Genomic DNA, 22,347 nt, shown 5'->3' with positions numbered 1-22,347 from the left:
TAGCGATTGTTTAGTACGTTTGTAGAATCCAAGTTTCATCTAATCGAAGTTTCATCAATTGGAGTTTCATCTAATCGAAGTTTCTGAGTTGGTTTTGAAGCAATTGAAGTTTCTGTAATAGCGTCGAATCGGTAAGTTTCAATTTGTCCAATTGAAGTTTCTCTGTCGATTTTGAAGCAATTTTTAGTTGTTGATGATTAATTTTTGTTAATTTTTGATTTTAGTTGTTGATTTTGAATATCCAGGGTTTAGTTGATTATGTGAATTGTAAATTTTTCAATTTGTCCATTATTTGGGTTTGTCTCGAATCATGTTTTCTAGGGTTTAGTAATCTGATTTTCAATGCAATATACACAGATGTGAAGTTTGTGTGTTCAATTGTGATGTGAACTGAACTAGTATGTACTGCTGCTAATTTGTTTACATATTATCCATTGAATACATCCAGATTCAGAAGATTTGTTTTTATATATTCCTTTTGAAGATGGATCATCATTTTCTCTGTGTGGTTATCCGGGGTACCGATGCGTGTCCATACCAAGTTACTACGAAGTCAACAGTTGATGAGTTGAAGGCGCATGTCTGTTCTTATTGGAATAACATTTTACCGGACTCATTTCAATTTGTATTTGACTATCAGGGGAGAAGCAATGTTGTTGACAGTGATGTGAAGCTCTGTTCTTTCTTGTCATTGTGTATTGTTAACCAGTTGTCTTTCCTGGAGCTTCGTTTATTTGAACGTGTTCCTCTTCGTGCTCCTGATTTTGTTCGTGAACCTACTACGAGCGAGTTTCGTTTAGCACCAGACCCTAGCAGAGCTCAGTTGGTTAATCCTTGTCATCTTCCGAGCAGTAGTAAAATGAGCGAGTTTAGTTTAGCACCAGACCCTAGTAGAGATCAGTTGGTTAATCCTTGTCATCTTCCGAGCAGCAGTAGAATGAGCGAGTTTAGTTTAGCACCAGACCCTAGTAGAGATCAGTTGGTTAATCCTTGTCATCTTCCGAGCAGCAGTAGAATGAGCGAGTTTTGTTTAGCACCAGACCCTAGCAGAGCTCAGTTGGTTAATCCTTGTCATCTTCCGAGCAGCAGTAGAATGAGCGAGTTTCGTTTAGCACCAGACCCTAGAAGAGCTCAGTTGGTTAATCCTTGTCATCTTCCAAGCAGAAGTAGAATGATCGAGTTTCGTTTAGCACCAGACCCTAGCAGAGCTCAGTTGGTTAATCCTTGTCATCTTCCGAGCAGCAGTAAAGTTACTCCTACACCTACAATGACGGAGTTGCTTTTAGCTCAGTCACCTATTCCTTCCTCTCAAGAGCTTGTTTCTTCTCAAGATATCCCCATGTCTCAAGAACGTACATACAATGGAAAGTTGGCAATTAAAAGATCTTGCAAGGCGGCTGAATGAGAGTTTATTATAAAAGGTGTTGGTCAAGATTTTTATGGAGGACGAGATGAAGCTCGTCTTGTTGTTGAGAAATATAACCATTTTTTTGGTCGCAGGGTGAGAGTCGTCAAGAGCAATCCAGAACGATATACGGTGGAATGTTATTACAAGGAGAAATTGGAATGTGACTGGATGTTCCATGCGGCTCCCAAGACTTCTAATGTGAAGGGTCTCTTATTCCTCAAGGCCTATAACGGGGAACATAAATGTTGTGCTGGTTATAGTGATGGAACAAAGGCTGATCCGGTTACGCGCGAACTTATCAAGAGTTTGATATTTGAGCAGATTGAACAGAATCCCAACAAGAAAGCCAGGGATATTGTTAGAGAACTCAAAAGTGATTATGGGTTGGAAGTGAGCTACGATCAGGCGCATGCCGGGAAAGAATTATGTTTCAAGGAATTGTATGGCGAGGACATTAAATCATACACTGACTTGAGATGGTGGTGTGAAGCCGTGATGAAACGCGATCCAGGTAGTAGGGCTGATTTAGTTGTTGAAGGTGGCGAGTTTAAGAGTTTGTTCTTAGCCGTCGATGCTTGCATCTCTGGTTTCGAATATTGTCGCCAGGTACTGTTCTTGGATGCAACTTTCCTAACTGGAAAATTTAGGGGTTGTCTTATGGTGGCTACCGGGAAGAATGCGAATAATGGTACGTCTTCTTTTATTTTTGATGTCATAAAAAAAAAATTATGTCAAATTATCACTGGATGAAACCGGTTTCATCCTTAACTGGTGAAGTCAGACTAGAGAATGAAACTAGTTTCATTTTGTACAATAGCAGTTTCAGTCAGTTTGATATGATTTTTTCTTTTTGTGTTTGTTTTGTTTCTGTAGGAATATTTCCTCTGGCATATGGTATCGTATCAGCTCAAACTGTTGAGAATTGGCATTGGTTCTTGAAGAAACTAGAATCTATCTTGGGCCCTCGTGTACTAACTTTTATTTCGGATCGCCATGAGGGTTTGATCCAAGGGATTCGTGATGTTTTCCCAACTTTCTATCATGCTTGGTGTTACCAGCATTTGAAGAATAATGTCCGCAGTAAGACCAACAAGAAAAAGGGAGAGCATTATGCTGCGATGGGTTTGTTCAAAGAATGTTTCTATTCATCGACTCATGAAGGCTTTGATCAGGGTATGCAAAAGTTGAAGGATATGGGATGTGATGGTCTTCACAAATTCTTGAGTGAGATTCCAGTGGAATGTTGGTCCAATGCACATTGTCTGGGATGTCGTTACGGCGACATGTATTCAAACATTGCAGAGTCCTTCAACTCTTGGATCAAGGAAGCAAAAGGTATGCCTATTGCAACACTTGTTAACTGGATCAGACTTAAAATTATGGAACAGATGAGTACAAGTAAGAGGAAGGGGGCAACGTATAAAGGATTCATTTGTCCCAGGCTAGAGAAAAAAGTGTTGGCTTCCATTCGTGCTGGTGTCCAGTGGAGAATAACCAAGTCTGGTGACATGGAGTGGGAAGTTTTTGATGGAAAACACACGCATGCTGTTAATATTGCGAGGTTTCAGTGCAGCTGTAGGGTTTGGTTTACTGAGCAGTTCCCTTATGATCACGCTATTGCGTGTATGCATTCAAATAACATCAATGTTTACGAGTACATTAATCCGTATTTCAGCATTGCTAGCTTCCTGATGTTTTTTCAAAGTTGTTGTAGTGATAGTGGTAAAAAGGGTTGTTTTAAGACTTGTGAAGTCAATGAATTTTAGACTTAATAAAAATAAAGCAAATTAATTTTCAAAGAGTGATGTCAAGATTTAAAATGGACTAAGGCTCCGGATTCACTATTACTTCAAGTTGATTGGTTACAAAAATATTTCATAATTATTATCTAGCTCTTTTTCCATTAAATCACTTATTAATCTATAAGGTGTCCAAATATTAAATTATAATCCTTAAGAATGATTTATCAAAGAATTAATTCTAAGCATAAAACATCAAACTGATTCACAACTAATTAAGAAAACTATTTTTATCTCTTTTTTTTATTGATCCAAGTGAATTAAATAAAATAAATAATTAAGAAATTATAAAAAGAATTTACCAATCAAACATGAGTGAATAGCTCCTCCGTCGCCTTAGTCACCAGGTATTTTAGCCGCTCATCATGTTGGAAAACCTCTCAAAATATTTCATTGATGCTCAAAAGTTGATTACAATGAAGAGAAATGTCAAAAAAAAAATCAATATTCGACCGTACTTTGCAACACACGGGAAGTGTCAGGGAAGAGCGATACAAATGAAGTGCTGTAAGCACTGTTTCTAAGTCGCGGTAAAGGAATTGGAAATTGTCGCAGTTAAGCGACACCTTTCAACGACTTTCCTGGAGCGTATTTTGTTCTTCGTCTTCAACTACACCAGCAGAACTCTTCTCTTCTCTGTGTGATTTTCTTTTGATTCTCTCGACTCCTAAACTTTCCCCCAGACTCTCCAAACTTGCTAGATTCAATTGTACGTGTATTTATAGTGAATTGAGGCCAAAAATCCGACCATTGATTGCGTATATACTCTCTTTAATTCGATTATTCCTTGCTTCCAAAAATAGAGAATAATTGCCATTTAAAGAATTTTCTCACGTCAACTTGCTTCCTGCACGCTCCCATTCGACTTATTCACGCCTCAACACTCTTCCAACGCCAGCAGAACTCCCCCATGCACACAAGAACTTCAATTTTTCTCGTGTTACAGTACACGTGCTCTGTTTTGGGTGTGTGAATCATACCGAAAATTCCAGCCAAATTTGATCAATCATGTCACCCATACTATGTTCCTTAACCTATATCACATCTCTATACCAAATTTCAGCCATTGAATCGACCCATAACTCCTTCATTTTGACGATCGAAATTCTGCCAGAACTGTTTAAAAATTTCCCGCCAAAATCGTTTCAAATGGGGAAGAAACTGGTATCCCCCTATCCAGAGTAGGAGTGCGAATATCAGCTGCCTTGGGGGTGACCTGGGGGTGCCCCTTAGTAATTAGGTTACCCCTTATCCAAAAGCGAGAGTCCGAATAACACTTGTCCTCCGGGTGCCAAAATCAACTTTTCGAGCCGAATTTTCCAAAGATGTTTATTTCCTAAAAATACATAAAAACACAATATTAGTACAAAAATAGAGTTCCAACAATACGGAAATTGAGGACAAATTAGACACAAAAATGGGTCTATCAAATACCCCCAAACTTATTATTTGCTCGTCCTCGAGCAAAACTAATAAAAAATAAATAAAACCGAGTTAATCTCCGGAGGGTTTACCAGAGTTGTGCCCACAAAACCATTACTCCAGACCCTAGCTATCTACAACGAACCTTGGAAGGCACTAAAGAATCTCCTTGGTTGGCATACAAGCATTGACTATAGGAGGAAGTACCCTGATGCGAAATTCCAATTGTTGTACATGAGTTTGCACTCAAGCATACTAAAATTCATATAAAGTGACAGAGCTCTACTCAGATAGTTGCACTATGGACATCATATTCGGAGTCAAACTAATCATATGGATAGAAAAAGGAGATGGAAATAGAAAAATGTAGATGGTTTTGATGTTAACCAAATGATCGATGTTTCACATATCTGTCTGAAGGCCACTGCCAGAATGATCCTATCCTAATGGACTGAGATACCGGTCTGACTAATATCAACACAACTGGCATATTCAAGGGAACCAGTGGTCAATAACTTAAATCTAGATCAACAAACTGGCAAATACAAGGGAACCAGCAGTTGACTACACAGAACAATAACCATATTTTATTTTTTTAACTTAACGGCATGAATAGATCTTTTTGATCCAAGCGCATGCTTCTTGTCAGCAGATTACACGATAATTCCCACGGGTCCTGCATTCCACGCTTGCTTAGGCGACGGAAACAGGGAGAACACACGCATATTGCTATCCAAGTGTTAATACTTATTCCGATTGGTCTAACTGGTCCGGTCCTTTTTTTTTTTTAGTAACTCAGTCACTCTAATTCACCCTAGCAGTGGTAACAACTTGAATCGTGTGCCCCACCTAATCATTTAGAGAAACATAGTTTAAAAAAATAAAATAAAAAAAAGAAATGAAAAGGACTCAACGAGATATGGTGAAACTATCATGTTATTACTAACACCTGAGCTCTGTGCTTTTATGAATAGACTCTATAGATGTTTCCATCTAATCAGATTGGTTCCTCAACTCCTACAAAAGATTCTTCCATCCACTTAGATTAGTTAGTGCCATCCTGAATACGCATAAATTTCTAGGCTCTGGAGTTTATTTATTGCAACTTAAAACTAACAAAAAGTTTCTTCCCCACCCCCAAACTTAAATCTAACATTGTCCTCAATGTTTCTAATGAAAGAGCAGTACCAAAAGTAACATAACACGAGGAGAAGTTGGAAAGATAGTACCTGGGTGAAGAAAATCAAAAACTAATATACAACATACAATCCGCCTCGATGGTCAATCAAGGGTAAACAGGGTCCTCCAGAGGGACCTCCTCAACATCACCTGTAGGCAAGGGCTCTAAAAAGGGTTTCAATCTCTGACCGTTAACCTTCGAAGAACTACTACCATCCGGTGACTTAATTTCAACAGCTCCATGAGGAAAAACAGTGCGAACAATAAAAGGACCCGTCCACCGAGAACGCAACTTCCCAGGGAAAAGATGTAAGCGGGTATCATACAGAAGAACTTTTTGACCTGGAGAAAATGTCTTTCTTAGAATATTCCTATCATGCACAAGTTTCATTTTGTTCTTATACTCCTTCGCACTATCATACGCATCTCTACGAATCTCTTCCAACTCATTGAGCTGGAGTTTCCTATGGGCTCCTGCCTTGTCGAGTGAAAAATTTAGCTGCTTAACAGCCCAATAAGCTCTATGTTCTAACTCAACAGGTAAATGACATGCCTTGCCATAAACAAGCCGATAAGGCGACATTCCAATAGGAGTCTTAAACGCAGTACGGTAAGCCCATAAGGCATCAGTAAGCCTAGACGACCAGTCTTTCCGATTAGGATTAACTGTTTTCTCTAATATACGTTTTATCTCCCTATTGGAAACCTCAACTTGACCACTAGTCTGTGGATGATACGGGGTAGCTACCTTATGAGTAATACCATATTTCTTCATTAAAAGCCTAAAAGGTCCATTACAAAAGTGCGACCCTCCATCACTAATTATAGCTCGCGGTGTACCAAAACGTGTAAGTATATTTTCTTTCAAGAACTCTATCACAACCCTATGGTCATTGGTTTTACACGCAACCGCTTCAATCCACTTAGAGACATAGTCTAGCGACAAGGATGTATAGGTTACCAAAAGAATTAGGGAACGGACCCATAAAGTCAATACCCCACACATCAAAGACCTCAACAATCAGAATCGGGTTCAAGGGCATCATGTTCCTACGGGAAATGGTTCCTAATTTCTGGCAACGTTCACAAGTAACACAGTAACTATGGGAGTCTTTAAAAACGAAGGCCAATAGAATCCACACTGCAATATCTTAGCAGCAGTCTTCTTAGCACTAAAGTGACCCCCACAAGCATGATCATGACAAAAGGAAATAATACTGGACTGGTCACTCTCAGGTATACATCTCCTAATAATCTGGTCTGGACAATACTTAAACAAATAAGGATCATCCCAAAAGAAGTGCTTAACCTCGGCTAAAAATCTAGAACGATCTTGTTTACCCCAATGTTGGGGCATTCGACCAGTAACAAGATAGTTCACTATATTCGCATACCAAGGTAATTGGGTAACAAAGAACAATTGTTCATCAGGAAAGCTATCCCTTATAGGAAGGGAATCATCTGGGAACTAACAACTAGCCTAGACAAGTGATCTGCTACAACATTTTCGGCACCCTTTTTGTCTCTAATGTCTGGAGAAAACTCTTGCAACAACAGAATCCACCTAATCAATCTAGGTTTAGTATCCTTCTTAGACAAAAGATATTTTAAAGCAGCATGATCAGTATATATGATGATCTTAGAACCTAAGAGATAGGGTCTAAACTTGTCTAAGGAAACACAATGGCTAATAGTTCCTTCTCGGTAGTGGTATAGTTCAACTGGGCATCATTCAGAGTTTTGCTAGCATAGTAAATCACATGAAGTAACTTATTTTCTCGCTGACCTAGCACAACACCAATAGCATAATCTGAAGCATCACACATGATCTCAAAGGGTAGGTTCCAGTTGGGTGCCTGGACTATGGGGGCGGTAGTGAGTAATGACTTAAGCTTCTCAAAAGCCTCTAAACAAGCATCATCAAAGACAAACTTAACATCTTTTGCAAGCAAATTGCAAAGAGGTCTAGACATCAAGCTAAAATCCTTAATGAAACGACGATAAAAACCAGCATGCCCTAAGAATGACCTAATATCTCTTACGGTTTTTGGGACCGGTAAAGTTTTAATAAGGTCAACTTTGGCTCTATCTACCTCTATACCCTTTGAAGATACAATATGCCCTAGAACAATTCCTGAACGAACCATAAAGTGACATTTCTCCCAATTAAGCACTAAATTCTTTTCCTTACACCTAGTCAAAACTAATGACAAATGATGCAAGCACTCATCGAAAGACGAACCAAACACTGAAAAATCATCCATAAAGACCTCTAAGAACCGTTCTACCATGTCAGAAAATATGCTCATCATGCAACGCTGAAAAGTCGCAGGGGCATTACATAGCCCGAAAGGCATGCGTCTATACGCAAAGGTACCAAAGGGACAGGTAAAAGTGGTTTTCTCCTGGTCTTCTGGGGAAATAACGATCTGATTATATCCAGAGTAGCCATCTAAAAAGCAGTAGTGACTATGTCCAGCTAATCTCTCTAGCATCTGGTCGATGAAGGGAAGGGGAAAGTGGTCCTTCCTAGTGACCTTGTTCAATTTCCTATAGTCAATACAAACACGCCAACCCGTGGTCACTCGGGTCGGGATTAACTCATTGTTATCATTCTGGACTACAGTAATACCAGATTTCTTGGGAACAACCTGAACGGGGCTGACCCACTTACTGTCTGAAATAGGGTAGATAATGCCTGCATCTAATAGCTTAAGAACCTCAGTTCGAACTACTTCTTTCATATTGGGGTTTAGTCGACGTTGCATCTCCCTAGAAGGTTTGGTGTCTTCCTCTAAATAGATCTGATGCATACAAACAGTAGGACTTATACCCTTAATGTCTGCTATGGTCCACCCTAAAGCTTCCTGTTGTTTTGAAGGACGGTTACTAGCCTACTTTCCTGATCTCTATCCAAGTCGGAAGAAACAATCACAGGTAAAGTCTCAGACGGGCCTAAAAACACATACTTCAGGGTATCTGGCAATGGTTTTAGGTCCAACTTAGGAGGCTTTTAAAGAAGGAACTAGGGTAGACTTAGAAACTGGTAGTGGTTCGAACTTAGGTTTCCATCCATTACTAGTATCTAACAAAGGGGTTGAATCTAACAAAGCATTCACCTCATTAATCACCTTATCATCATCAAAATCAATCCCAAAGTGAGCTAGGCATTTCTCTAATGGATCTTCTAACAAAGTGTTTGGTAATGACTCCTCGACTAATGTTCCTATCATGTTCACCTCTTCTATATTCGAGTCATCTAGTTCAGAGGGTAGCTTACTAATATTAAAAATGTTCAGCTCAATAGTCATATTACCAAAAGACAAATTCATAATACCATTTCGACAGTTAATGATCGCATTGGATGTAGCTAAAAACGGGCGACCTAAAATCACTGGTATTTGGTTCTCTGGGTCAGGGATAGGTTGGGTATCTAGGATAACAAAATCCACCGGATATATAAACTTGTCGACCTCTATGAGAACATCCTCGATCACACCACGAGGAATTTTAACGGACCTATCAGCTAACTGAAGTGTCATCTGTGTAGGTTTCATCTCACCAAGTCCTAGCTTAAGGTACACATGGTATGGCAGTAAGTTCACACTGGCTCCTAAGTCAAGCAACGCTTTCTCAACACGGTACTTACCTATTGTACAAGCAATGGTAGGGGACCCTGGGTCTTTATACTTAGGAGTAGTGGTATTCTGAATAATAGAACTCACATGACTAGCTATGAAGGCTTTCTTCTGGACACTGAGCTTACGCTTTCGCGTACACAAGTCCTTAAGGAACTTGGCATAAGAGGGAATCTGCCTAATTGCATCTAATAAGGGTTGATATTAACCTGCTTAAAAACCTCCAATATATCATTAAAGTTGGACTCCCTCTTAGTCGGAACTAGCAGCTGGGGGAACGGGGCTCTGGGAACAAAGCCGGGCTCATCAGGACCCTCATTGGTCTCTTTGGAGACTCTATCAGTCTTCTCATTTTCTGGCTCATAAGGGTGAACTACAACATGTTCACTATCAGGCATGGCAACCTTATTGTCAACTTTCTTTCCACTCCTAAGGGTTGTAATAGAGTTCACATGATTGTACGATTTCTCTGCTTTAGGATTGGGTTGAGTTTGACTAGGAAACTTACCTTTTTCCCTCAAAGACTCATTTATATGACTAACCTGGGTTTTCAACTCGGAAATAGCCTGAGAGTTAGCCTGACCTATTCTCTTATTTTCTTCTATACCTTGAGCAACAGATTGCTGAAACTGCATAGTGTTACGAGTTAACAAAGCAAGAGACTATTCTAAAATCATAAACTTCTTATCCGAAGGGTTCTGAAACTGTGCCGGGGCTGAAGGATTCTTAGGATATCCAAAGCCTGGGGGAGCTTGAGAGTTACTAGACTGACCTTGATTCTGGCCCTTAGACCAAGAAAGGTTGGGATGGTTTCTCCAGCCAGGGTTATAGGTTTCTTAATAAGGGTCAAACTTCTGACGGTTATCGAATCTAGTGTTGTTATAAAGAGCATTGGCTTGCTCTTCAACAGTATGGTCTTCCCAAAAAGGCTCTATTCTACCAATAGTACCACTAGAATGACCTAATTCCAACGCTTCTAACTTTTTGGCTATGGCTGCTATTTTAGCATCTGACTCATAGGATCCTTCTACCCTATTGACATTTCCTCTACTTAGAAGAATTTTTTTCTGGGGTTCCCTATTATTTTCCCATTGTTGGGTCTTATTGGCGATTTCATTCAAAAATATCATCGCCTCATCAACAGTTTTATTCTCAAACCCACCTGTGCATAAGGACTCAACCATGGTCGTTGTTGAATAGTCTAAACCCTCGTAGAGGATCTGAACTAACCTAACCTTCTCTAAACCATGATGAGGATATTGAAAAATTAAGTCATTGAACCTTTCTAAATACCTATATAAAGATTCTCCCTCTTGTTGAGCAAAAGTACAAATTTGTGTCCTAATAGACGATGTTTTGTGCCTTGAGAAAAACTTATGTATAAAGGCAGATGTAAGTTGTTCATAGGTTTCAATTGACTCAGAATCCAAACTATACAGCCAAGATTTGGCTTTATCTTTTAAGGAAAAGGGGAATAACCTAAGTTTCAGTGCATCATCACTAAGGTTTTTAATTTTCAGAGTACTACATACTTCCTCAAATTCCCTAACATGAAAATAGGGGTTCTCATTCTCTTTTCCTAAAAAGGTTGGGAGCATCTGTAAAGTCCCAGGTTTGAGTTCATAATTTGCCTCGGTTTCAGCTAACTTGATACAAGACGGACGAGAGGTCCTAGTTGGGTTCAATAAAGCTTTTAAAGTTGCCATTTCTTGCACTACCAAAGGACTAGGAGAACTTTCTTCACAAAGACGCATATTCTCAAAACTGAAGTTTCCAAAAACAGGGCTCTCAAAAGAACAATCTTCGAGCTCCCTGCTTATATCAGAAGAACTACTAGGTTTTTCGCTAATCAATCGACCTAGAGTATCTCTTTTCCAAGCCCTATTAACAAAATCGGGCATACACTAAAAAAAATCAAAAAGAAATAAAAATCCTAACAGGAAGGTTCTAGCAATCACACAGCAGGCTGACTCGACTTTACCACAGCAAACTTAGAGATTTCTAGCAAACAACAAGCATGAAGGCTCACTTAGATTGTTTCTAGACTAGCTTCTATATCTCGAAAGGGAATTCGTTACAATTTAAGCAAACCCCTCTGGAATCAATCCGAGTCAAAGTAAGTTGAATCGAGGCGAGGGAAGCTTAGTGGAGCTTTGATACCCAAGGCCTCACCGCAGTACAAGGCGGCGCAGTCACGCATTCAACTCACAGAAACCGTCATGATCTTCGAAGTATGCTAAAAGAATAACCAATATCCTTCGAAAATTTTTCCTAAGAAGCTCGATACCCTATAGGTCTCTTTCTAATAAGATTTTAAAGCTTGGGTTCGCGTTAGGTTTTGTTCTCCTAAAGCGGGCAAGAAGGGAGCGGTGATGAAATCTGAACCCTTATCTTGTTTAGGCCAGGCCTTGCCCTTTACTAGGAAAATAAAGACAGTCTAGTTCGTCCTCAAACAATTAGCACCTTAAGGAGTACAATAACTCGCTTGCAGGGGATTCGCGAGTGTTTCGATTGGACTTACCTCCCGTACCAGACGGGGGATGAACCGTTGTCGTCGACTCGGGCCACGACTCCTATGCCGTGTGCGAACCCGAGGGGCCGAGGTGATATTGTAATCACCGTCCTTCCCTAGTTTGTATTTAACTACTCTTCCGTAGGGTTTTTTTAAAAAATAAATAAATAATAAAGTCCAAGAGTCCAGTCCAAAGTCCAAATAAAGTAAAGTGCAAAAGAAAAAGAAAAAAATAACTTAAAAAAAAATATAAAAATCTCTCTTTTTTTTTCTCTCTTTTCTATATATAAAACAAAAAAAAAATTCTCTTTCGCTCCTTTCGCTTTAAGCTTTTCCTTCCAAGGTCCTTAGTACTCCACTTCGAACCTGCAAATCAAAGACAAAAAGAAACGTAAAAAGGAAAAAAAATAATAAACCTAAAAAAAAATCTACCTAAGCACAGGTCCGCGTCGGCGGCGCCAAAAGTTTGATGTTTTTTCAAAGTTGTTGTAGTGATAGTGGTAAAAAGGGTTTTTTTAAGACTTGTCAAGGCAATGAATTTTAGACTTAATAAAAATAAAGCAAATTAATTTTCAAAGAGTGATGTCAAGATTTAAAATGGACTAAGGCTCCGGATTCACTATTACTTCAAGTTGATTGGTTACAAAAATATTTCATAATTATTATCTAGCTCTTTTTCCATTAAATCACTTATTAATCTATAAGGTGTCCAAATATTAAATTGTAATCCTTAAGCAGGATTTATCAAAGAATTAATTCTAAGCATAAAACATCAAACTGATTCACAACTAATTAATAAAACCATTTTTATCTCTTTTTTTTATTGATCCAAGTGAATTAAATAAAATAAATAATTAAGAAATTATAAAAAGAATTTACCAATCAAACATGAGTGAATAGCTCCTCCGTCGCCTAAGTCACCAGGTATTTTAGCCGCTCATCATGTTGGAAAACCTCTCAAAATATTTCATTGATGCTCAAAAGTTGATTACAATGAAGAGAAATGTCAAAAAAAATCAATATTCGACCGTACTTTGCAACACACAGGAAGCATCAGGGAAGAACGATACAAATGAAGTGTTGTAAGCACTGTTTCTAAGTCGCGGGAAAGGAATTGGAAATTGTCGCAGTTAAGCGACACCTTTCAACGACTTTCCTGGAGCGTATTTTGTTCTTCGTCTTCAACTACACCAGCAGAACTCTTCTCTTATCTGCGTGATTTTCTTTTGATTCTCTCGACTCCTAAACTTTCCCCCAGACTCTCCAAACTTGCTAGCTTCAATTGTACGTGTATTTATAGTGAATTGAGGCCAAAAATCCGACCATTGATTGCGTATATACTCTCTTTAATTCGATTATTCCTTGCTGCCAAAAATAGAGAATAATTGCCATTTAAAGAATTTCTCACGTCAACTTGATTCCTGCACGCTCCCATTCGACTTATTCACGCCTCAACACTCTTCCTACGCCAGCAGAACTCCCCCATGCACACAAGAACTTCAATTTTGCTCGTGTTACAGTACACGTGCTCTGTTTTGGGTGTGTGAATCATACCGAAAATTCCAGCCAAATTTGATCGATCATGTCACCCATACTATGTTCCTTAACCTATATCACATCTCTATACCAAATTTCAGCCATTGAATCGACCCATAACTCCTTCATTTTGACAATCGAAATTCTGCCAGAACTGTTTAGAAATTTCCCGACAAAATCGTTTCAAATGGGGAAGAAACTGGTAGCCCCCTATCCAGAGTAGGGGTGCGAATAGCAGCTGCCTTGGGGGTGACCTGGTGGTGCCCCTTAGTAATTAGGTTACCCCTTATCCAAAAGCGAGAGTCCGAATAACACTTGTCCTCCGGGTGCCAAAATCAACTTTTCGAGCCGAATTTTCCAAAAATGTTTATTTCCTAAAAATACATAAAAACACAATATTAGTACAAAAATAGAGTTCCAACAATACGGACATTGAGGACAAATTAGACATAAAAATTTGTCTATCACTTCCGTGCTTCGTATGATCGTCCTATCAAGCCCATTCCTGATTACGACAAGCCTATTGATGTTGCTACTGGAGATCTCGTGAACCCACCAACTGTCGTAGGAAAAAAACATGGTAGGCCGAAGAAGAAGCGGATTCCTAACACAGGTAGTGCAAGTTTCAAGAGACCAATTACGTGCGGTAACTGCCATACTCAGGCACATCATAACAAGACGACGTGTCCTCATCCTCCTGCGAAAAAGCAACGTTAAGTACCTGCTTAAGAACATCTCCAACCTTCATTTCTTCTGTGCATCTTTTTACCATGATATCTTTTATTAACTTTTTACCATGATATCTTTATTAGTTTATTCTTCTCTGCAGCCTCTTGTTGCACATTTAAGATTCATTTACCTTGAATTATATTTTCGCAACTAGTATTTACCTTGGATTGTTTCTTTTCTTCATAAAAATATATCTTATAGAATTATTTTTTCAAGTATTTCTCTTCATTTTTATAGTATATATCTTTTAATCTTATGTTGATTGTTTAATTGTACATTCCCTTCAGTTTTTCACTGTAAAATTTGAATGTTTGCGAAGATTCAAATTTAATTGTACAAGATGTAACCAGTTTCATCCTGCCTATTCTGGAAAAAATGAGATTTTTGGCCAGGATGAAACTGGATTTCATCCATCACATATTGACAGAAAAAACTATTTTTTGTCAACCTGCACACTCTGAAAACAGTTTTTATACAGGCTTTGATGTAACCAGTTTCATCCAAGCCTGGTTACAATCTGACAAAAAATTGAAGTTTTATACAGGCTAGGATGTAACCAGTTTCATCCAAGCCTGGTTACATTTTCAACCTGCAAATTTAATCATTTCTGGCTAACATATTCAAACACAACCATCATGAAATTGAAGTATAGGCATTTTTCAGTAAAAAAGTTCATATTTTAATTAAGACGAATCCACGGATCACAACTGTATGCGAAGACATAGTTCAACAAAAAAAAAGTACTACCAAATGAACTACATTAATAAAAAATTTCTAAACAACCTAAACACATCAAACTTTCCAGCAGCTATTCTCATCAGTTAGGATTTCATATGCCAGATTGATTCGTCTTGTGCCCATCTCCTCTCCAATAGTATCTTTGCCTTCAAAGGAGTAACCGTCTGTCATTGCCCATTCCATGTAGTAGATAACATACATCATCGAATCATCACTACAATACAAATGAATATGTAATGTCAGTTTAACGATCTGGAAAAAAAAATGTAATGTCGGTTCAAACTTCGTTTCAGTTTGTATGTTATAATCTCAGTTCAAAGAGTTAACGACCTACCTTTCGCACTGTTGTGGACAATCTGATTGAACGACGACATCAACGTCATCCATACTAGTACTTTGAATTTGAACTTGAAAGAGATGATTTATTCTTTCCGCCATCATTTGAGCTTCTTTTAAATAGTTTGAAGAACCTAGGCGAGAATTGTAGTGTGTCCAAGTTCTTCCATGGATGTCAAGGTGAAACAATGTGAAATGTTCTTTCTCATTCAGCATTGGGATGAACAAGTGTTGCGTTTCGACATCAATCTTTTGCAGTTCAGCATTTATCATTTTTGCAGCGTCCAACTCATCTCCCGCAATGACATCAGCCTAGTGAGAGAATTATATTTCAAGCAACAGATGAAAGCCAGGTACATCCTACACTAACTTAAAAGTTATATGAAAACAAATTGCAGACCTAAGTTCATTCATTTTAAAATGTAGTATTCAAAATGTTTACCCATGCAAGCGCCTGAGAAATATTGAGTTGGAGTATCCTTTAGTATCACCGCCATATTGAAACAATTGTCTCCATTTTTCGATTTTAAACTCCAAAATAGTGTTCACCAATGTATGATTGAAAAAAGTTGCTGGATGTGTTCTCCACTGATACATACACCTCCATTGAACTTCCAAACGCAGTCGCTGCATTTAAACAAGTTCATATAATTTGGTATAAACTTAGCAGTACTTTTACAGAAATAAGAAAAGTAGAATGAAAAAAAAAACAGCAAAAGAATGCGGATACATACCTTACTTTTCCAGTTACAAAGTACTCCTTTATTAACTTCTCTTCAGCTTGTCTTATTCCGCTCATCAAGTAATTTTTCCACAGCTTGTTGTTCCATGTTAACTTCCTCAACTTATCGTCCTTCTGCTTCTTCTCTGCACGCTCATCATCATCTGATACAAACTTGTTATTTCTAGCCCTTTTAAATACGTTCTTCACTCTATTCTCAAGCGATCCAATAACTTCCAGAGGTTCTGCTGCGACAATTTCTTCTTGGTTGATTTCTAATGCAGGAACTGGTGCTAGAGGTTCTGCTCGAGGAACTGGTGTTACAGGTTCTGCTTCGGGAATATTGTCAGCTTCCTCCACAGGTTTGTTCATCTCTTGAGTGATGTCGTCTTTAGGAACATCCTCCTCCACAGGTTTATTCATCTCTTGAGTAATGTTAAGGTTGAAATAGTCTTCAGGTGTGGTGTAAAGAACAATATCTTGAGAGGAAGCTTGCTGAGTTCCCGGTTGAGGCTTGAGTTGCGCTTTCAAGGCTTCCACTTCACTTTGCAAGTCTGAGATTGTCTTATCCTTTGCTTCAGACTCAGCCTCCTTTGCTTCCAACTCTGTATTCCTTGCTTCCAACTCGTCATTCAAGTGACGGATAATCTTGTCCTTCTCAGCTAGTTCATTCTTCAACTTGGAAACATCATCTTCATCTGTGTTTTCTTCTTCATCACCAAACAAGCATAGTTGTTTCTCCTCTTGACTCCAGCTACCAACAAAGTCAACAACCTGCAAACACATAAAATTTATCATAACACATGATGTAACTGGTTTCATCTTATCATAACACATGATGTAACTGGGTTTCATCCACTAATAACACAGGATGAAACTTGGTAGATAATGGGTTTCATTATTTTATAACATAAGATGTAACTGGTTTCATCCAGTTATAATAGGGGATAGAATTTTAAAAATGAATCTAAACAACATCAACACAAGATGTAATTGGATTCATCCAGTTATAATAACAACAAGATTTTTACCTCACTGCTTGAAAGAGTTTCAAGCTTCCCCTCAATTTCGCAAGATAATTTATACAAGTCCCATATTGCAAACCTTGGCCATGAATCACTGTTGTCTTTCCTGTTAATGCCTTTCATTTGCTCAAAAATCCATAACTGCAGAAACAAAAATATATTCAAAAGATAATATATAAGATGTTACTCACTGCATGATACATTTAACGTAAGAAAAAAATATATTCAAAAGATAGAAGACGATACTCACCAGCAAATAGAAGCTGCAACCATTGATAGAGTATGGTGTCTCGTATACAGCTTTAACACTTTGCATTAAATGCTCGTGAATGAGATCGGGCCAAGATACTTTGTTAATGGTGTCGATTGACTGTAGGCAGTTCAAATACTTGTAGTGGACATACATACCTCCAGCGTTTATGAAGAATAATGTACTGAACATGAACAGCAACAAAAGTTTCGCCAAGTCGTCTTATGTTCCTTATTCATTCATAGCAGTATGTATTCCTTCGACAATGTATTTCTTATCCAACTTGTCCCCAGTATTCTTCTCTTTCCTTTTCTTCTCTTTGGATCCAGCCTTCTTCTTTTCATCTTTATTTTTCTCCTCTTCATCCCTTCTCTTTGGCTCAAGAAAGTACTTTTTGTAAAATTCAGAAGTTTTCAAACTTGGGTCTTCTTTTGGTCCATAAAGTTTCTTATCTTGTTCACTCATACGTATTCTCTGCATTTTGAAAATAACAGCAAGATGATTTGCATCGGTCTTGAAAATTTGATCACCAATCTTGAATGCCAACTCTTTCGGGTCAAAATTTCTTATGATGAACTCTAATGCCCTTGGAGCTTTGCTACATTCAGCCTTGCCCACCTTACCTTGTTTGATCGCCTCAATAAAGTTCCAGAATTTAGTCTTCCTTAACACAAGCTCTTGTGCTTCAGTAAATACCAGTTTTTCCATCACTTCAACTGTCGGTTTCAGGTTTGATCGGAACGTTTTATTCCCTTCCCTTTTCTCTAACTTGTCTTCATCCATTTCGGCATCCACAAGTTCCATATCCTCTGTGCTAGACTCTCCGCCCACTTTCACATCATGCTTATTCTTGGATGTAATTTTAGCAGCAACACTCTTCTTACTTTTCTTGCTATCGCTTCCTGCAACAATTTGGATGAAACCAAGTTTCAGCAGTTTCAAAATAACTGATTTATGGCATGAAGCTAAAATAGGACCTAACTTTAATACAGATCTTCAAAAGTTAACTTTAAAAAGTAGCAGAATCCTGGATGTATCTGATTTCATCCAGTCTTAGTCTGCTGAAACAACATACACTGCAAACTAAACCTGGATGAAATCAGTTTCATAATAGTGTAAACCTGCTGAAATAGTTGATATAACCAGATTCAAGCCAAGATGAAAACCAAATTACATCCAATCTCACTTCAAGCAATTTAACAATTAAAAATAATTAAATAACAAGATGCAAACCCATTTAATCATTAATTTAATACCACCAACAGGTCATTTACATTCTAACTTAAAATTTGATGAAAACCAGTTTCAAACACCTGCTGAGCATCACTTCGTAGCCAAATGCAAACCCAATTTCGTTCAATCCATAACATAGATTTTCATACATCCCATTCACAACATACTAATAGTCTTATATTAACCGCAGATGTATCTTTAAACCTGAACGAAACTGGTTTCATCCAGTGTTAATCTTCTTGAAATAATATACACTGCAGATCAACAAAAGATGAAACAAGTTACATCCTGGTTTAAACCCTGCTGAAACAAATCAGATACCCAGATCCAATTTCACTTCAACCAATTTCACAGTGAAACAAATCAGTTACATCCTGTTTTAAACTGGTTTAATACTTAATGAAACCAGATGCAAACCAGTTTTATCTAATTGAAATTTAAAATAAAACAAGCAATTCAACACATAAATCAACTAAAATGAAAATTAAAACAACCAATTCAAAAATTTAATCATGCAATTCTGAAATTAAGAACAAAAAGAGTTAGGGTTTGAAAACTTACGAGTTATAGGAGACATTATGTGGAAAATTATTGAAACACTAACTCTCCAAATACACTGAAACAGATCGATTGAAACCCTAAAATCTCCCAATACACTGAAATTATTGAAAACCTAATTCACTGAAACCATTGTTGTAGTGTTGATTGTGTATTAGAGACGGAGGATGAAAACAGTTTCTAGTATTGTTGATGGTGGTGTTGACGGTGGATGAAACTGATTCCCCTCAATTTGTTATGAGACAGTGGATGAAAACGATGCAATTGAAGAGAAGATGAAAACGATTTCTGGTAACTGGGTATGAAGATGAAGATGATGAAAACGATTTCTGGTGTGAGGATGAAGATGAAGGACGGTGGGGGTGAAAACGTGGGGATGAAGGACGTTGTGGTTTTAGTAAAGAGAGAGGGAGATCGTGGGTGGTTTTGATGAAAACGTGGGGTTAGAACGGTTACAAAAGGGTAGTAATGTCTCTCCACACTAAAAAGATTCCATTGGCTATTTGACCCAGGCCAAATTCTAACTGTCCATTTGGCCCAGAAAAAGAGCCTTTTTGGCTATATGACCCATTTTCTCTATTTGTGTTTGGATATAACACCACCTCCACCACTACGCCTGAAACGAAATTGTCATAGAAAAGGAGCCAAACATGGCTTAGAAATTTGGAAATTTAGCAACTCATGACTGCATTTGCTCTTATTTGTGCTAGGCGCGACCCTTAGTAATCAAAAGCTTTCTTATATATGTATGGTGAAATATTTATAAGATTTTAGGTATTATAATATATTTAAAGGAACTATTGTATATAATAAAAGTAATATTAGAATAACAAAATGTAGGAGAGAAGAAGATTTAAAATATAAAATAAATATTGAGTTGTCAAGACTCTACGACTCGATAGAGACTGCATCTCGACTGGCTTAGTAATATATTTGTCATTTCGCCAGTTCGCCATAATGGATACAAAAGCCCAAATCATAACATTTGCCAGATGCATAGAAAGCATCCTCATAATCTCATATGTTGGACAAGTATAAATCAGATATGAAGTACTGAAATAAATGAGAAAAGCTAAAATCTTGAAAAAAATGATTTCACAAGATTCGTTGTGTGGAAACAGTATCCAAATAAGAAGGCGATTGGTAATTCCTACAGAACAAAAAAGCTCTGCTTCCTAACCCTGATATAAGCATTCAAATTCTCCATTGATGCTCTCTGAAATTTCCTTCATGGGAATTCATCTTACTAGCATACATCAATTAGTCCTTCTATTTGTGATCATAACTAGCATTTATACCATTTACAAGTTCAAGATCAGTTATTGGAAAGCAAGAACTTCTAAACCTACCAACAGAAATTCTGATATAATCATACCAAATTACTTTCGTTCAACCGATTTTTTACAAAGCAAAATCAGCATTGCAGCAGTTCATTAAATTTCTGTCAATACCCACCAAAAAAACCTGAACATCTACACAACAGACATTCATCATAAAACACTATTTCAGTCTCCACTGCAATACTACCAGATACCAACCCCGTCCTAATTCTTCAGTCACTCCCAAACTTCAGAAGATGACTGGGAAAATTACCAAACAAACTAAAACTAAACATAAACAACACAACCTAAAAAAAAACCAGAGTTTTTGCTTGAACAAGATAAACATAAAAAACAAACGCAAAATACAGAAGACTAGGAGAAAGTGCCAGCAAAACTTGTTAGCAAAACACTAGTTGATCATCATTATACTTTTTTCAAATCCTAGTACTGGTGTTCTTGCCAATACCCCAAAGGAGATTATTAATAATCTTCCCCATCGTGACTCCATTCATCTTCATCATCACTTGCATTGTTGTATTCACTTCCAGATGAAGCAGGAGGCCCATAACCATCATCAGAACTTTCAGAAGCATCATATTCAGCACTTGCATAACTCTCATCCTCCAACAACTCTTCATTATCATCATAAGATTCACCTTCATGCATGGTCCTTGAGAAAATTGCAGGATTGGCATTCTCTTGCAGATATCGCATATAAAGCATATCTTCCTTATACTTCACCATCCTTCGCTTCTCCTCAGCTGTATCTGAATCTTCCTAACTTGAATCAATCTCCTTAATGTAGTATTCATTCCCTTCATCTTCATATGATTCCATCTCTGTTGCACTTCCACATCTCTTCATACTATACTTTTCCAAATGCTATTCTCTCTTCATTTCATCTCTTTCCATCCTTTTATCCTTCCATGCAGCAAGATCAAAAGCATTATCCTCTTTCTCCTTCTGCCTCTCTATCTCTCGTTGACGCCAATCAATCTATGCCTGAACAACATCCTTCAACTTCCCTAATTCCTGATCTCCTAAAGATCTTTCAATGCTCGTTGCTAAATCATATGCACTGGTTGTGGGAGGAGAAGAGGAAGAAGCATGATTACCAGAGTTTTCCATTTCTAATCTCTTTTTTTGTTGCTCTAATTTTTTCCTTTCTCGGTTATCTGTTCTACTATAATCTATGTTTTCTGATTAACCTAATTTATAGACCCTTAACTAATACCATTTATAGTCATTTATGACGTTTGGTTAAACGTCCCGTCCCTTGGCAATTCACACCTATTCAAGGCTATTCGCACCTTCTCCATAAATATCATTACCACATACACATTAATAGTCAAAACTATTCTCAGACGTTTCATCTCTCAATAAACCTCTTAGAACCACTATTAAGAAGGGAACTGGTGGTTCACCTAATTTTGATAAGTATTATTGTGCTTTAATAAGAATCTTGTATTTTATGCAGGTCCGGGATTGACAGCACTTGTTGAGAGGCATCATTGCCAATCAGAGTATATTGGATAGGCTATTGGCAACCATGCCAGATACAGGGATTAATCATCTAACCCATCATGCATGTACTCCTAGCCAATTTCGCACCATTCATTTAGACCACCATCATATTACCAGAAAGCCAAATAATTCTCCCGCCTATTATACCCTCTTTCCTATTCAGATACCCAAACACTATGCTTTAATTACCGTTGGCAGTATGCATAATCAAGTTTTCCACCATGGCAATAAAGACAATGGCATTTATAATTCACCTAATCCCCCTACATGATCATGACGTATTTTTGCCACAAAATCTATTTTTCCATCACTTGGAGATTTGTCCCACTACTAAATTACAACCATTGTGACGTGAAGCTTTGTACTACTTATTCTAGGAATCACCAACAAAGTGTGTCTAAAGTTGATGAGTCTCAT

At 37.8% G+C, this 22,347-nt stretch overlaps 1 protein-coding gene and 1 pseudogene across 1 annotated transcript; one reads left to right on the top strand and one right to left on the bottom strand.

Annotated features, from left to right (window-relative positions):
• Nucleotides 1-1,267: 1,267 nt before the first annotated feature.
• On the top strand, nt 1,268-3,100 carry LOC113295854. Its single transcript, XM_026544183.1, has 4 exons — nt 1,268-1,368; nt 1,501-2,096; nt 2,282-3,031; nt 3,084-3,100. The coding sequence occupies exons 1-4, from the start codon at nt 1,268-1,270 to the stop codon at nt 3,098-3,100; spliced, it is 1,464 nt and encodes a 487-aa protein (XP_026399968.1).
• Nucleotides 3,101-6,526: 3,426 nt separating this feature from the next.
• LOC113300443 lies at nt 6,527-8,558 on the bottom strand (annotated as a pseudogene).
• Between the last annotated feature and the right edge of the window lie 13,789 nt (nt 8,559-22,347).

This window comes from Papaver somniferum, chromosome 7, assembly GCF_003573695.1.
Source record: "Papaver somniferum cultivar HN1 chromosome 7, ASM357369v1, whole genome shotgun sequence".
NCBI lineage: Eukaryota > Viridiplantae > Streptophyta > Magnoliopsida > Ranunculales > Papaveraceae > Papaver > Papaver somniferum.
This window is presented reverse-complemented; position numbering and strand designations above follow the sequence as displayed.